Raw genomic sequence first — 18,008 nt, forward strand, 5'->3', positions numbered from 1 at the left:
ATCCTCTCTCCTTAAAGGGATGGACCAAAACCCGTTGGAGATATCCAGCACCGTGAAAGTGGTCGCGGATGCTGGGATACTTCCTATCAGGTCGGCAACTGCTGCTACCGTGGGTGCACAGGCTGGGATGTTACTGTTGAGCACCCGATAGTCCACTGTGGCCCTCCAGGAGTTGTCCGGTTTTCTAACCGGCCACAGTGGAGAGTTCACGTGCGAGGCTATCGGTCTCAGGACCCCCTGTTGCACTAAGGAGGACATGGCTGCTTCCATGTCTGGCTCCACTCCCCTGGGGAAGTTATATTGCTTTTGTGGTCGGGCCATAGGGTCCCCATCTACACTGACCTCGAACCCGTTGACCCTCCCACAGTCGTGTTTGTGTGTGGCAAATGTGGCTAGGTGGGCTCGCACAAATGCCTGGAACTCCCTTGGGGTATTGCTGACCATGAGTTCGAGGTTATAACCCTCTTTAGGCTTCATGGTGCACAGGGTCCCCTTCCCCAGTTTCCCTGGGATGACGACTACTCCGCCTTCCTTTCCTGTATTTGCCCCCCACAGGCAGTGATTCCTCAAATCCACTAGGATCCCGTGGCCTACAATAAAATCGGCTCCCAGGATCCCTTTTCCACCCTCCACTTCCCACTTCATGAGGACACAGGTCCACTTACAGCGGAGTGTTCCTAAACGAATGTTCAGCGGGATGGAAAATGAGCCAGCCTGTTCTTTACCTGTGAATCCCGACAGACTGTATGGGACCCCGTTAGATAGAGGTGAGGTGGTGGGGTTAGCTGAATGGATCACAGTACATGATGCTCCCGTGTCCAACAGATAGGTCCCCTTTACCTCTTCTACCTCCATCTCAACGAGGGGTCTCTTCCATAAGTCGTAGGTAAGGGAACACAGGTAAACAGGCTGCGCTGGCTCTGGTCAGGGTTGTGGGTTAGATGGGGCTGATGGGGTCAGAGCGCCGGTGGTGGCTGCTACCTTCCCTGGGCCAGTCAATAGGGTTCTCATGGCGTCCAAAAATGACTCGACCGTGGCGGGAGGGATTCCTGTCTCTGCCTTTTGGGCTGGGGTAGAGGAATTATTTCCCTTGTTATCTTTCTAAGGATTCTTACACTCCTTCCTCCAGTGTCCATCCTTCCCACACCCATAACAGTTGAGCTTTGTGCTGGAAGGGTCATTCCCTTCCTGATGCCACTCCTTCCTACCCTGGCCGGGTTTCATTTCATGCACTTTCCCTTTAGGTGGGTGTGCATCGGTTCCTTTACCATTACGGTAAGCTATGGTCAATTGTCTGACCACTGTGAGTTCGGTAGTCATGGGATTCTTTGGGTCAAACCACATTCCTGCCGCGGCCCTGACCTGTGGCAAGCTGTTTGCCACCAGGCAACGGAGCCAGTGGGCCCGCTGATCCTGGTCCAGGTTAGCCCGGTTTGGCGTCCCACTGCATGCGCTCCCATACACCGGCCACAACCTGTCTGCAAAAGCCTGCGGGGTCTCTCCTACGAGCTGCACTGTTTTTTCCACCCGGGAGAAAGGACTTCCCTCATTCATCCCCATGGCCTCAAGAACTTCCTCCTTGAGCTCCCCATAATCACACTGTCCCATCTTACATTGGTCAGCGAGGGACTGGAAGAGCTTACTCTCCAGGGAGAATAGCAGCATTTTGGCCTGTTCGGCATCATTGCACTCGTTGATGCTTGCTGCTTGTTCGACTTCCCTGAAGTGGACCGAGGGGTCCCCATTTGCAGCAAGTTTAGTTAAATGGCTTACCATGGCCCTAAGCTGTTGGGTGCCGTGGGGAACTATGAACTGGTTTTGGAGGGGTCCCTCATCCCCGTTATCAGCCGAACCTTTGCTGCCGGGCCGGGCACATCGGCCCCGGTCCCAGCCTCTTTTGCTGGGGGTTTTCCTCCTCAGCTTCTGCCCCTAATTCCACCCCCTCCTTCTGCCAGATTTCGCTAAAGCTTGGCGCTACGGGTGGTGGTCGTGGGCCCTCCTGCTCCTCAACCGGGTCGTCCCTTGGCACTACCTGTGGTGTCTGAACCATTCTCCCCAGGTTCCCTGTGAAGTCGACCTGGGCTGCACTTGGGCTTATGAGGCACACCATGCCTTTTGCCGTCCTTCGAGCAAGGTTCAGACTCTCTATCTGCTTCTGGCAGGGGCCATGGTCTGCATCCTCAAGCCCCTGTGCGCTCACTATCTTATAGGCTGCCTGTAAGCCTTTTACTTTCTCCTCTTGCTCTCTTATTTGTCTTGCTAGGCGGGCATTCTTTTCCCGCAACCTCAGCTTATTGTTCTTGGCCTCAGTGACCTGACACTGTAAATATTCCTGCCGGGTCTTATGCTCCCCCACTAACTGCACCCTTTCCTGGTTCAGAGTCTGCAATGCTAACAGTAACTTCTCCCCTGCTAGGGCCTTTGTTTGGACTTCCAGGGCTGACTCCCGAATCTCAGCTGCCTGTGCTTCAACGAGCCTGTCCAAAAGCTGGATCTGTTTCTTGAAGCACATCAGCCAGACTGCCTTTTCTATGGATTTCTTATGATCCTTCCCTCCTGTCCATTTACCTGCAGCATCTACCGGGCGCCCAGCCTTTAACAGATTAGTGACCCATTTTTTTCCCATATTCACCTTACTGAACACATAATCTGAAATCCTCTCTTCCATTACAGTTCTCTCTTCCAAATCAGTGTCCACTGTATTACATCCCTTTTGCCAAGGTCCCTTCACAGTGGGAGAGAGAGGGGCAGATCATCACAGGGAGTGTAGAGGGTGGTGGTGTGTGTCAGCTTCCTCTCTGACTTCTGAGCGGTTCGAATCGCTCCCACTCCCTGGGTTCTAGACCTTGGACTTATTTGGGGGTTGTGACAAAGTGCAGCAGACAACTGGTTTTGGTGCAAGAAACTTTGACCTTTATTCAAGAGAGGAAATACAACACAACAATCTTAACACTCTAATAAAATGGGGAACACTTCAATACACACGAGGGAAATTACAGTAGAAAGATACCTCACCCCTCCCAATCCCACTGTACTAGCTAGGTTGGACTCTAAAGGGCCAGAGATAATGCTCACCAAACGAATCTTTGGTGGAACGAGTGGAAACTTTGCGGATCTTCGGTTTTCTCCCGAGTTGGTTTTCTTTGGTCGCGGTGGCCCAATATTACCCGGTTGGTTGGTGGTAATATTCGGTTGGTTGTTGCGTAAGGCCCTTGTTGCCGCGAGGTGTCCGATGGTCACTGGGGCTGTTGCTCTGGTTTCTTCTTGTGTGTGTCGGCCTGCTTCTAGAGCTGCTGACCACACAGAGGTTCGGGTTCCTGAGCAGCGGCTCCCGTAGAATGGCCGCTGCTCCTGACGGGGGAGAGCTCCGGCTGAAGGCAACCATATTCCAGACCCTGATCAGATCCTGATAAGACAGGCAGCTCCTGCAAGGATACATGGATGCCCAGCGACTTAACTAACAGGGGCTGCATGTCGTAATTCAGGCCTTGCAGCTGATGGAAGAAATATGCTGCCAGCGTGCACCATCTGGGAGGATCCTTAATGTAAATGTATCGCTGCAGGGTCTGAAGGCGGAAAGTCGCAACCTGGGTATGAATGCACACCAGCGACTGACCGCCCTCCCTAAGAGGTAAACTCAGAACCACAGCAGCGACCCCCTAAATATGGAAGGTACGAAAGCATAGTGGTTATGTTACTGGGCTAGTAATCCAGAGGCCTGGACTAAAATCCAGAGTCATGAGTTCAAATCCCACCACGGCAGCTGGGGAATTTAAATTCAGTTAATTAAATAAAAAAATGTGAAATTAAAAAAAACTAGTATCAGTAATGATGGCCATGAAACTACCAGATTATCGTAAAAACCCATCTGGTTCACTAATGTCCTTTAGGGAAGGAAACCTACCGTCCTTACCCGGTCTGGCCTAAATGTGATTCCAGACCCACAGCAATGTGGTTGATTCTTAATTGCCCTCTGAAATGGCCTAGCAAGACACTCAGTTGTACAATCTCGCTTTAAAAAAAAGTCACAATAAGAATAAAACCAACGGACCACGAGGCACCGGACACGACAAAGGCAAACCAAACCCAGTCGACCCTGCAAAGTCCTTCTCACTGACATCTGGGAGAGCTGTCCCACAGACTAGTCAAGCAACAGCCTGACATAGCCATACTCACAGAATCATACCTTTCAGCCAACGTCCCAGACTCTTCCATCAACATCCCTGGGTATGTCCTGACCCACCAGAGGTGGCGGTACAGTGATATACAGTCAGGCCTTGGGAGTCCTCAACATTGACCCTGGATCTCATGGCATCAGGTCAAACATGGGCAAGGAATCCTCCTGCTGATTACCACCAACCGTCCTCCCTCAGCTCATGAATCAGTCCTCCTCCATGTTGAGCACCACTTGGAGGAAGCACTGAAGGTAGCAAAGGCACAGAATGTACTCTGGGTGGGGGACTTCAATGTCCATCACCAAGAGTGGCTCGGTAGCACCACTACTGACCGAGCTGGCCGAGTCCTGAAGGACGTAGCTGCCAGACTGGGCCTGCGGCAGGTGGTGAGCGAACCAACACGAGGAAAAAACCTACTTGACCTCATCCTCACCAATCTACCTGTCGCAAATGCATCTGTCCATGACAGTATTGGTAGGAGTGACCACCGCACAGTCCTCGTGGAGACAAAATTCCGTCCAACGTGTTGTGTGGCACTACCACCGTGCTAAATGGGATAGATTCAGAACAGATCAAGCAGCTCAAAACTTGGCATCCATGAGGTGCTGTGGGCCATCAGCAGCAGCAGAACTTTATTCCAGCACAATCTGTAACCTCATGGCCCGGCATATTCCTCACTCTACCATTACCCACAAGCCAGGGGATCAACCCTGGTTCAATGAGAAGTGTAGAAGAGCATGCCAGGAGCAGCACCAGGCGTACCTAAAAATGAGGTGCCAACCTGGTAAAGCTACAACTCAGGACTACAAGCATGCTAAACGGCGGAAGCAACATGCTATAGACAGAGCTAAGCGATTCCACAACCAACGGATCAGATCAAAGCTCTGCAGTCCTGTCACATCCAGTTGTGAATGGTGGTGGACAATTAAACAACTAATGGGAGGAGGAGGCTCTGTGAACATCCCCATCCTCAATGATGGCGGAGTCCAGCACGTGAGTGCAAAAGACAAGGCTGAAGCGTTTGCAACCACCTTCAGCCAGAAGTGCCGAGTGGATGATCCATCTCAGCCTCCTCCCGATATTCCCACCATCACAGAATCCAGTCTTCAGCCAATTCGATTCACTCCATGTGATATCAAGAAACGGCTGAGTGCACTGGATACAGCAAAGGCTATGGGCCTCGGCGGCATCCCGGCTGTAGTGCTGAAGTCTTGTGCTCCAGAACTAGCCGTGCCTCTAGCCAAACTGTTCCAGTACAGCGACAACACTGGCATCTACCCGACAATGTGGAAAATTGCCCAGGTATGTCCTGTCCACAAAAAGCAGGACAAATCCAATCCGGCCAATTACCACCTTATCAGTCTGCTCTCAATCATCAGCGAAGTGATGGAAGGTGTCGTCGACAGTGCTATCAAGCGGCACTTATTCACCAATAACCTGCTCACCGATGCTCAGTTTGGGTTCCGCCAGGACCACTCGGCTCCAGACCTCATTACAGCCTTGGTCCAAACATGGATAAAAGAGCTGAATTCCAGAGGTGAGGTGAGAGTGACTGCCCTTGACATCAAGGCAGCATTTGACCGAGTGTGGCACCAAGGAGCCCTAGTAAAATTGAAGTCAATGGGAATCAGGGGGAAAACTCTCCAGTGGCTGGAGTCATACCTAGCACAAAGGAAGATGGTAGTGGTTGTTGGAGGCCAATCATCTCAGCCCCAGGACATTGCTGCAGGAGTTCCTCAGGGCAGTGTCCTAGGCCCAACTATCTTCAGCTGCTTCATCAATGACCTTCCCTCCATCATAAGGTCAGAGATGGGGATGTTCGCTGATGATTGCACAGTGTTCAGTTCCATTCGCAACCCCTCAGATAATGAAGCAGTTCGTGCCCGCATGCAGCAAGACCTGGACAACATCCAGGCTCGGGCTGATAAATGGCAAGTAAAATTCACGCCAGACAAGTACCAGGCAATGACCATCTCCAACAAGAGAGAGTCTAACCACCTCCTCTTTACTTTCAACGGCATTACCATCGCCGAATCCCCCACCATCAACATCCTGGGGATCAGAAACTTAACTGGAACAGCCATTTCAATACTGTGGCTACAAGAGCAGGTCAGAGGCTGGGTATTTTGCGGCGAGTGACTCACCTCCTGACTCCCCAAAGCCTTTCCACTATTTACAAGGCACAAGTCAGGAGTGTGATGGAATACTCTCCACTTGCCTCAATGAGTGCAGCTCCAACAACACTCAAGAAGCTCGACATACAGGACAAAGCAACCCGCTTGACTGGCACCCCATCCACCACCCTAAGCATTCACTCCCTTCACCATCGGCGCACAGTGGCTGCAGTGTGTACCATCCACAGGATGCACTGCAGCAACTCGTTTAGGATTCTTCGACAGCACCTCCCAAACCTGCGACCTCTGCCACCTGGAAGGACAAGAGCAGCAGGTACATGGGAACAACACCACCTGCACGTTCCCCTCCAAGTCACACACCATCCCGACTTGGAAATATATCGCCGTTCCTTCATCGTCGCTGGGTCAAAATCCTGGAACTCCCTTCCTAACAGCACTGTGGGAGAACCGTCACCACACGGACTGCAGCGGTTCAAGAAGGCGGCTCACCACCACCTTCTCAAGGGCAATTAGGGATGGGCAATAAATGCCGGCCTCGCCAGCGACGCCCACATCCCATGAACGAATTTTTAAAAATGGTTGCCTTCAGCTGAAGCTCTCTCCCGTCAGGAGCAGCGACCATCCTATGGGAGCCGCTGCTCAGGAACCCGCACCTCCGCGTGGTCAGCTTCAGCTGGCGGAGAAGCGGGCCCCTGGCTGCCAAGGTAACCAGTCAGGGACGTACTGGATGGTGGAGGAGCGGGCTGGATGTTGCCCGAGGCCTGTTCAAAAACATAGTTACAGAAAACTGTCCTGGATACACTCTAGAAATTCATTGCGTTGATGAATTAAGATGATTTGCAATCCCCCAGTCTATATGAAAATTTAAATCTCCAATTAGAACTGCTTTGCCTTTGCTTCTCTGATCTCCATATTTATAGATCCCGCTCCTGGTCTGTGGACAACTCCCATCAGAGTCTTGCAGCCTTAAATTAATCTTGAGGAGTAGATTGTACACTGAAACATCGAGAGATTGTTGCGGAAATGTACTTTATTGCACACTGCAGGGAAATGGAAATAAAAATAAAAATACTGCAAGGTGAATACTTGGATTTTGCAATGTTGGAATGAAAACCTCTTGATGTTGGGCTGATGCTGCCGTGAGCGACCAGTCCCCCACCCGGCGGACCACTCGTCGGCTCTCGGTCCCACATGTTGATGAAAACACAGAGATCGACCCTGGAAGATAATCCGGCTCCCGCTGATTGAACGGGCGGCGACACTGAGCTCGCTGCTCAGGACCGGAGACCGGGGACTGGGCCCAGGCTGGACCCCGGCCCCCGGACCCCGCCGGCGCGCTGGACCCCGGCCCCCGGACCCCGCCGGTTCTCCGTCGTTAAACGAACGTGAAGAGAATCGGTGTCCCTCTGGGAGTCCCGTCCCGGCCCCACACCCCAAGTGAGACCGGGGCCCGGAGAAAGACAGGACCGGCCGCGGGACCGGCCGAGCCGAGCCCATGTGGCGGACGGACCGACATCCGGCGGAAGTAGAAGATTGATGGAGGAAGAGGTGAAGAGTCGGTCACAGAGAGTGTGGAGAGGTGAGGGGGAGGAGGGAGAGGTGAGGGTGAGGGAGGGGGAGGGTGAGGGTGAGGGTGAGGGTGAGGGGGAGGGGGAGGGGGAGGGGGGAGGGGGAGGGGGGAGGGGGAGGGTGAGGGGGAGAGGGAGGGGGAGGGTGAGAGGGAGGGGGAGAGGGAGAGGGAGGGGGGAAGGGGAGTAGGACTCGGACCAGGACCAGGGGACAGGGGGATCAGGGACTGGGAACCAGGACAGGGACAGTACTGGTGGGTCCGGGTCTGTCACTGTATAACACTGGGGTACAGTACTGGAGGGTACAGGCCTGTCAGTGTATAACACTGGGGTACAGTACTGGTGGGGACAGGTCTGTCACTGTATAACACTGGGGTACAGTACTGGAGGGGACAGGTCTGTCACTGTATAACACTGGGGTACAGTACTGGTGGGTCCGGGTCTGTCACTGTATAACACTGGGGTACAGTACTGGTGGGGACAGGTCTGTCACTGTATAACACTGGGGTACAGTACTGGTGGGGACAGGTCTGTCACTGTATAACACTGGGGTACAGTACTGGTGGGGACAGGTCTGTCACTGTATAACACTGGGGTACAGTACTGGAGGGTACAGGTCTATCACTGTATAACACTGGGGTACAGTACTGGTGGGTCCGGGTCTGTCACTGTATAACACTGGGGTACAGTACTGGTGGGTACAGGTCTATCACTGTATAACACTGGGGTACAGTACTGGTGGGTACAGGTCTATCACTGTATAACACTGGGGTACAGTACTGGAGGGGACAGGTCTATCACTGTATAACACTGGGGTACAGTACTGGTGGGTCCGGGTCTGTCACTGTATAACACTGGGGTACAGTACTGGAGGGTACAGGCCTGTCAGTGTATAGCACTGGGGTACAGTACTGGAGGGGACAGGTCTGTCACTGTATAACACTGGGGTACAGTACTGGTGGGTCCGGGTCTGTCACTGTATAACACTGGGGTACAGTACTGGTGGGGACAGGTCTGTCACTGTATAACACTGGGGTACAGTACTGGAGGGTACAGGCCTGTCAGTGTATAACACTGGGGTACAGTACTGGTGGGGACAGGTCTGTCACTGTATAACACTGGGGTACAGTACTGGAGGGGACAGGTCTGTCACTGTATAACACTGGGGTACAGTACTGGTGGGTCCGGGTCTGTCACTGTATAACACTGGGGTACAGTACTGGTGGGGACAGGTCTGTCACTGTATAACACTGGGGTACAGTACTGGTGGGGACAGGTCTGTCACTGTATAACACTGGGGTACAGTACTGGTGGGGACAGGTCTGTCACTGTATAACACTGGGGTACAGTACTGGAGGGTACAGGTGTGTCACTGTATAACACTGGGGTACAGTACTGGTGGGTACAGGTCTGTCACTGTATAACACTGGGGTACAGTACTGGAGGGGACAGGTCTGTCACTGTATAACACGGGTACAGTACTGGTGGGTCCGGGTCTGTCACTGTATAACACTGGGGTACAGTACTGGAGGGGACAGGTCTGTCACTGTATAACACTGGGGTACAGTACTGGTGGGGACAGGTCTGTCACTGTATAACACTGGGGTACAGTACTGGTGGGGACAGGTCTGTCACTGTATAACACTGGGGTACAGTACTGGTGGGTACAGGTCTGTCACTGTATAACACTGGGTACAGTACTGGTGGGTACAGGTCTGTCACTGTATAACACTGGGGTACAGTACTGGAGGGGACAGGTCTGTCACTGTATAACACTGGGGTACAGTACTGGAGGGGACAGGTCTGTCACTGTATAACACTGGGGTACAGTACTGGTGGGTACAGGTCTGTCACTGTATAACACTGGGGTACAGTACTGGAGGGGACAGGTCTGTCACTGTATAACACGGGTACAGTACTGGTGGGTCCGGGTCTGTCACTGTATAACACTGGGGTACAGTACTGGAGGGGACAGGTCTGTCACTGTATAACACTGGGGTACAGTACTGGTGGGGACAGGTCTGTCACTGTATAACACTGGGGTACAGTACTGGTGGGGACAGGTCTGTCACTGTATAACACTGGGGTACAGTACTGGTGGGTCCGGGTCTGTCACTGTATAACACTGGGGTACAGTACTGGAGGGTACAGGTGTGTCACTGTATAACACGGGTACAGTACTGGTGGGTACAGGTGTGTCACTGTATAACACTGGGCTACAGCACTGGTGGGTACAGGTGTGCCACTGTATAACACTGGGGTACAGTACTGGTGGGTACAGGTCTGTCACTGTATAACACTGGGGTACAGTACTGGTGGGTACTGGTCTGTCACTGTATAACACTGGGGTACAGTACTGGTGGGTACAGGTCTGTCACTGTATAACACTGGGTACAGTACTGGTGGGTACAGGTGTGTCACTGTATAACACTGGGGTACAGTACTGGAGGGGACAGGTCTGTCACTGTATAACACTGGGGTACAGTACTGGAGGGGACAGGTCTGTCACTGTATAACACTGGGGTACAGTACTGGAGGGGACAGGTCTGTCACTGTATAACACTGGGGTACAGTACTGGAGGGGACAGGTCTGTCACTGTATAACACTGGGGTACAGTACTGGTGGGTACAGGTCTGTCACTGTATAACACTGGGGTACAGTACTGGAGGGGACAGGTCTGTCACTGTATAACACTGGGGTACAGTACTGGTGGGTCCGGGTCTGTCACTGTATAACACTGGGGTACAGTACTGGAGGGGACAGGTCTGTCACTGTATAACACTGGGGTACAGTACTGGTGGGGACAGGTCTGTCACTGTATAACACTGGGGTACAGTACTGGAGGGTACAGGTGTGTCACTGTATAACACGGGTACAGTACTGGTGGGTACAGGTGTGTCACTGTATAACACTGGGACACAGTACTGGTGGGTACAGGTGTGTCACTGTATAACACTGGGCTACAGCACTGGTGGGTACAGGTGTGCCACTGTATAACACTGGGGTACAGTACTGGTGGGTACAGGCCTGTCACTGTATAACACGGGTACAGTACTGGTGGGAACAGGCCTGTTGCTGTATAACACTGGGGTACAGTACTGGTGGGTACAGTTATGTCACTGTATAACACTGGGGTACAGCACTGGTGGGTACAGGCCTGTCACTGTATAACACGGGTACAGTACTGGTGGGTACAGGTGTGTCACTGTATAACACGGGTACAGTACTGGTGGGTACAGGCCTGTTGCTGTATAACACTGGGGTACAGTACTGGTGGGTACAGGTGTGTCACTGTATAACACTGGGCTACAGCACTGGTGGGTACAGGTGTGCCACTGTATAACACTGGGGTACAGTACTGGTGGGTACAGGTCTGTCACTGTATAACACTGGGGTACAGTACTGGTGGGGACAGGTCTGTCACTGTATAACACTGGGGTACAGTACTGGTGGGGACAGGTCTGTCACTGTATAACACTGGGGTACAGTACTGGTGGGTACAGGTCTGTCACTGTATAACACTGGGGTACAGTACTGGTGGGTACAGGTGTGTCACTGTATAACACGGGTACAGTACTGGTGGGTACAGGTCTGTCACTGTATGACACTGGGCTACAGCACTGATGGGTACAGGTGTGCCACTGTATAACACAGGGACACAGTACTGGTGGGTACAGGTGTGTCAGTGTATAACGGGTACAGTACTGGTGGGTACAGGTATAACACTGGGGTACAGTACTGGTGGGGACAGGTCTGTCACTATTACACTGGGGTACAGTACTGGTGGGTACAGGTCTGTCACTATAACACTGGGGTACAGTACTGGTGGGTACAGGTGTGTCACTGTATAACACTGGGACACAGTACTGGTGGGGACAGGTCTGTCACTGTATAACACTGGGGTACAGTACTGGTGGGTACAGGTCTGTCACTGTATAACACTGGGGTACAGTACTGGTGGGGACAGGTCTGTCACTATAACACTGGGGTACAGTACTGGTGGGTACAGGTCTGTCACTGTATAACACTGGGGTACAGTACTGGTGGGTACAGGTCTGTCACTGTATAACACTGGGGTACTGTACTGGTGGGGACAGGTCTGTCACTGTATAACACTGGGGTACAGTACTGGTGGGTGCAGGTGTGTCACTGTATAACACTGGGGTACAGTACTGGTGAGTACAGGTCTGTCACTGTATAACACTGGGGTACAGTACTGGTGGGTACAGGTCTGTCACTGTATAACACTGGGGTACAGTACTGGTGGGTGCAGGTGTGTCACTGTATAACACTGGGGTACAGTACTGGTGAGTACAGGTCTGTCACTGTATAACACTGGGGTACAGTACTGGTGGGTACAGGTCTGTCACTGTATAACACTGGGGTAAAGTACTGGTGGGGACAGGTCTGTCACTGTATAACACTGGGGTACAGTACTGGTGGGGACAGGTCTGTCACTGTATAACACTGGGGTACAGTACTGGTGGGGACAGGTCTGTCACTGTATAACACTGGGGTACAGTACTGGTGGGGACAGGTCTGTCACTGTATAACACTGGGGTACAGTACTGGTGGGGACAGGTCTGTCACTGTATAACACTGGGGTACAGTACTGGTCTGTCATGGGGTGGTAGAAGGTGGATTTTGGGAATGGAGAGTAACACAGCATTGAAATGTACATTATTTTCCCTGACTTGGTATTAGTCAATACTCTAAACCTACTGCCGACATTGCCATATTGTACTGCTGTTTCCCTTGCAGGGACTGACTGTTGTCGTACTTGAGAAACTGTGATGTCGACGCTGTCCAGTTACGCCCGGCGCATGGTGCGTCTCAGTGCACAGATCTTTCATGAGGTCGCTCGGCCGACTGATGACCGGTCGATGAAAGTGGTGAAGCTGTTCAGCGAGCAGCCACTGGCACTGCGGAAAGAGGTGTACGACTGGTACCCACAGCACAACCAGTACTACTCCCTGATGAGGAAGCTGCGATTCCTGGGTTTATACAGGTAACGGTGCTCGTTTCTCTACTCTTCCTTCATCGCGTAGCTTGCTAGAGTAGCCCTAGCTATTCAGGGAGGTTAGGGTGCATGCGCTTTGTGTCTTGCAGCAGATGCCTGTTGGACCACACAGTTTAAGGCTGAACTAGGCATGGGCCTATCACACAAAGCTGCACCTAAACTGGCAGCCTCTGAGAGTGGTCCGTGTGGGGAATGGTGTAGAATGGACATTCTTCTGAATTTGAGTTGAGGCACATTGTTGGGGCTCAGCAGAAGGAAATGGACAGTGCTTTCGAAACGTGATATGCCTGACCTGGGCGCACTTGAGACTGGCACCGGGTGCCTAGAATGCCAAGTGTTGTGTTCTCCAGTACGAACCCCCATCTCGGTGAACTCAAAATTCATCATGGACAGTAGAGTATTATGCTGTTGCAGGGAGTATTATCCTTTGAGGTTGGATGATGGTGCATCTGAATGTCAAGTAGCACTAAGCATGATTGTCAATCTTATTTAATCTTTGTGGTAAAGGACGGAGTGTTGGATTCAGCCGTGTTGTGCTTCATTTCAGGTTTGATACATGCTAGAGCTTACCATGCCTCCTGATGGAGTGCTTTGAATTGATTTTCAGGTGGACACAAGATGCAGCAATGAGTTCGCACTGTCATTTCACTGTGCTTGTTCCATTAAACTAAGTGCTCAGTACTTGAATAAGATAAATAAAGGCATAAAAAATATTTACAAGATGAGGATTAAACCTACCTATACAGTACTATTTTATGTGTCTGAAATGCTGCTAACAATGGTTTCTGTCTGAGGTTTGTGCCTTTCTGAGAAGCCGAAGACTTCAGTAAAGACACTCGACAGGCGAGCTGCAATTCCCCGTACGAATCTGTGCCCGGCCACCCTTTAGTATTTTGTTCCAAGGTTGACAGCAAAACTGCTGTTTGTTGAGTATGCCAGGACCTGTTGTTTGTGACCTTCGCCTCCTCCGCCACTCCTGTGAATCAACGAAAGCCTGAAAGGGACACACACCTATAGTTTAGCAGCAGAATAATGCATTGTATTTTACATTACACAATGTTGCTGTCCTTATAAAACAGCACGTGCCGTGAGCAGTGTCAGCAGGACGTTATCTATTGCATATAAATGCACTTCATGCCTGTCATGCTTCCTGACTGTCACACTTGGCATTGGAAAATTATATACAAATTTATTAAATGAAAGAGAGTGATTGGAATACCCATGTTTCATTTTGTTTATACTAAACAGCAAGGAGATCAGATTAGAGCACACATTGTGTTTACAGAGAACACAGCTCGTGTCTTTGTAGGTAAACATACTGGCTGGTACGCTGCTGAGCCATACAGACAGGAAGGTTCTAGGTTTGATCCCCGGTCTAGGTCGAGCTACCTGATTTCAGCCAGGATTGGGACATTGCAGTCAGCCTCGGCTAGGGAGCAGAAATAATTTAACGTCAGAACATAGGAATTGCTCGATGAGAAAAGACCAAGGTCCATCTAGCTCACCTTCTGCCATCCTGGTAGTTGTGTGATGCAATAATGGAGTTGTTGATTAATGGTAACAATCAATCTCAATCAATTAGTCTTCAACATATTAGCATGGATAAAGGATTGGTTAGCTAACAGGAAACAGAGAGTAGGCATAAATGTGTCATTAGCTGGTTGGCAAGATGTAACGAGTGGAGTGCCACAGGGATCAGTGCTTGGGCCTCAACTATTTACAATCTATATCAATGACTTGGATGAAGGGACCGAATGTATTGTTGCTAAATTTGCTGATGACACGAAGGTAGGTGGAAATGTAAATTGTGAAGAGGACATAAGGAGTCTGCAAAGGGATATAGATAGGTTAAATGAGTGGGCAAAAATTTAGCAGATGGAGTATAATGTGGGAAAATGTGAACTTGTCCACTTTGGCCGGAGGAATAGAAAAGCAGCATATTATTTAAATGGAGAGAGATTGCAGAATTCTGAGGTACAGAGGGATCTGGGTGTCCGAGTACATGAATCACAAAAAGTTAGTATGCAAGTACAGCAAGTGATTAGGAAGGCAAATGGAATGTTGTCATTTATTGCAAGGGGGATGGAATATAAAAGTAGAGATGTTTTGCTACAGTTGTACAGGGCATTGGTGAGACCACATCCAGAATACTGTGTGCAGTTTTGGTCTCCTTATTTAAGAAAGGACATAATTGCTTTGGAGGCGGTTCAGAGAAGGTTCACTCGACTGACTCCTGGGATGAGGGGGTTATCTTATGAGGAAAGGTTGGATAAGTTGGGCCTGTATACACTGGAGTTTAAAAGAATGAGAGGTGATCTTATTGAAACATATAAGATCCTGAGGGGACTAGAAGGGGTAGATGCTGAGAGGATGTTTCCCCTTGTGGGAGAGACTAGAACTAGGGGCCACAGTTTACAAATAAGGGGTCTCCCATTTAAGACGGAGATGAGGAGAATTTTTTTTCCCTCTGAGGGTCGTGAGTCTGTGGAACTCCCTTCCCCAGAGAGCGGTGGAGGCAGGGTCATTGAATATTTTTAAGGCTGAGTTCGATAGATTCCTGATTAACAAGGGAGTCAAAGGTTATAGTCGGTAGACGGGAAAGTAGGGTTGAGGTCACAATCAGATCAGCCGTGATCTTATCAAATGGCAGAGCAGGCTCGAGGGGCCGAATGGCCTACTCCTGCTCTTAATTCGTATGCTCGTAACAGACCCAGACATGAGGTGAGGAAAACCCCAGTGGCGGAGAGCCTTGAGGTGTTTAAGATTATTAAAGGATTTGATAGGGTAGATAGAGAGAAACTATTTCCTCTGGTGGGGGGAGTCCAGAACAAGGGGGCATAACCTTAAAATTAGATCTAGGTCATTCAGGGGTGAAATGAGGAAGCACTTCTTCACACAAAGGGTACTGGAAATCTGCAACTCTTTTTCTCCCCCCACAAAAAAAAGCTGTTGAGGCTGGGGGTCAATTGAAAATTTCAAAACTGAGATTGATAGATTTTTGTAAGATAAGGCCATTAAGGGTTAATATACAGATGGAGTTAATATACAGATCAGCCATGATCTAATTGAATGGCGGAACAAGCTCGAGGGGCTGAATGGCCTCCTCCTGTTCCTATAAACCAAAGTGACCTGTTCCTCCCGAACATGCTGCTACATTTTTCTCACTGAACACTGCCTCGTGTTCCCCACATGTGGAGATAGGGTGAGGACGAGATCAGGCTCGGCTGTGATGCCAGCCGTGGCCGAATAGGGGCAAATGGGTGAATTACCAGAGAGCTCGTGGTCTCTGCGGAACCACAACAGAGTAAGGGCCCGGGAAGAAATTGTAGGGTGGGAACTTTTTAAAATAGAAAAAGCCAGTGGGGTAAAAACATCAGAACAACAAAAGGCGGGAGGTACTGAATCCAAAGCTACTGGGGATTGAGTCCAGATTATGACCGGGGAGGCCAGCCGCACAGGGTCGTGTCGCGGGATCAGAATAAACACCTGCCGCCCAGCACGCAAGAGCCCGGCCGCATCGGCCATGACTGTCTCACTCCTTTTGTCTCCACAGAGACGAGCACGAAGATTTCAAAGAGGAAATGAGACGGCTGAAGAAGTTGCGAGGCAAAGGGAAGCCGAAGAAAGGAGAAGGGAAGCGAGCCTTGAAGAAGAAATAGAAGGTCAGGCTGCAGCCTCACCTGGGTGATCAGCCACATCTGGCTGCCTCTCGTCCATCTGCACAGCCCCTTTCATTTTGGGTATTTTTATTTTAAAAAAATGATTGTAGATTTTAATTTGTCTTTTCTCCTGTTTCCTTTCTGTTTTGGCTCTCCCTTTGCCCAATGTGGGGTATTCTAACTGCAGTTCTCAATGCAGCAAAGTTCCTGATCGAGCCCCGAGTGTAAGGGAGCAAGTCAAACCAAGTTAGTCAGTCTCCCCTCCTCCCCTCTGCTGGCCTAGTTGGGTGTCGGTATTAACCCATAGAGAGTGGAAGGTGCCAGGTTCAATCCCTGATCAGTGCTGAGTTAGCTCACCTCATTCGGGGTGCTACAGTTGGTTAGGGCCCTCTGGGATTGGGGGGGGGGGCTGGGGGAACAAATCTGGCAGAGGTCATAATCCCTGATTGTTAAGCAGTCATCCCAGCAAGTAAGGGGCGGGTGTTGGGTGTGGACATAATTGGGACCCCCGCTGTGAAGCCTGCCAGCAGCACTCACTGCCCTGACTCCCTCACGGGGAGCGGCCTGTTGGGGGCAGCACTAGAAGGCTACCAATGCCAGTGGAACGGAGCTCTGGCAGCTTCAGGAGAAGATTCAAGGGAAATGATTCAGGCCAGAGGCAGCAGCTTGATCACTGTGACTGTCTGCTTGCTGGGGATGGGGTGAGGAAGGGAGGGAGGGAGGGAGGGGGGAGCAACAAAGGAAATGCTGAGATGTTCCCAAAGAATCAATTTTACCATAATTGTATGTGAGGGAATATCAATTGTAAAGATACATATGCAGGGTACCTGAGGTGGTGGATTGGAACACTCACTGCCAGGACTATAGTAATGCTGGTCTGATTCTCCCGTGCTGCTGACTTGCCAGTCTCAGATCAGCAGCCATGGGAGGCAGCACGAATCTGTTCTTCCTCGTCACCTTCCCCTTTCCCCCGCTACCCATTCCATTGTCTGTGCCTTCCCCACAGCATCGCTACAGCCCACTTAATGGCAGCCGATGTCCCCATTCACCATCGAATGCACGGGAGAGAGAGAGAGAGAGAGAGAGAGAGTGATGGGCTTGATATGCACAATAAGAATTGTCTGCTGTGTTTTTTTTTTGAACTGGTAGAGCGCCAGGCAGCTTGTCAACTACTAGTTGAATTGAATTGGAATGTTTATAACTATCTCGGATGGTTCTGAGTGTTACGACTGCACAAGCCACCTGGGGTTGTTGGCAGTTTGTGACCGACTGCCCGAGGTGGGAAAGTAATTGACTGGTGGACTCTCGGCTAATGTAATACAGTTCTGAGACCTTAACTGGTCACTGGGGCACAGTACAAGTCTGACCGGTAACCCTGCTATTGTAATAAAAGCTGAAATGTGTCGCAGGGTCTGATGTCTTTCAGTTTGTTAGCTGGGAAATTGAAAGT

General features: G+C 50.7%; 1 protein-coding gene across 3 annotated transcripts; it reads left to right on the plus strand.

Moving 5' to 3' along the window:
- The first annotated feature begins 7,629 nt into the window (after positions 1-7,629).
- Positions 7,630-17,961, plus strand: mrps33 (mitochondrial ribosomal protein S33). 3 transcript variants are annotated; one of them, XM_067999932.1, is made up of 3 exons: positions 7,630-7,889; positions 12,641-12,887; positions 16,453-17,961. In XM_067999932.1, the coding sequence occupies exons 2-3, from the start codon at positions 12,673-12,675 to the stop codon at positions 16,556-16,558; spliced, it is 321 nt and encodes a 106-aa protein (XP_067856033.1). In that variant the 5' UTR covers positions 7,630-7,889; positions 12,641-12,672; the 3' UTR covers positions 16,559-17,961. The 3 variants fall into 3 exon arrangements, with proteins under 3 accessions (XP_067856033.1, XP_067856034.1, XP_067856035.1); XM_067999933.1 differs by having other exon boundaries at positions 7,787-7,858; XM_067999934.1 differs by lacking the exon at positions 7,630-7,889 and adding an exon at positions 8,111-8,132.
- The last annotated feature ends 47 nt before the right edge of the window (positions 17,962-18,008 follow it).

This window comes from Heptranchias perlo, chromosome 18 (assembly GCF_035084215.1).
Source record: "Heptranchias perlo isolate sHepPer1 chromosome 18, sHepPer1.hap1, whole genome shotgun sequence".
Classification (NCBI taxonomy): domain Eukaryota; kingdom Metazoa; phylum Chordata; class Chondrichthyes; order Hexanchiformes; family Hexanchidae; genus Heptranchias; species Heptranchias perlo.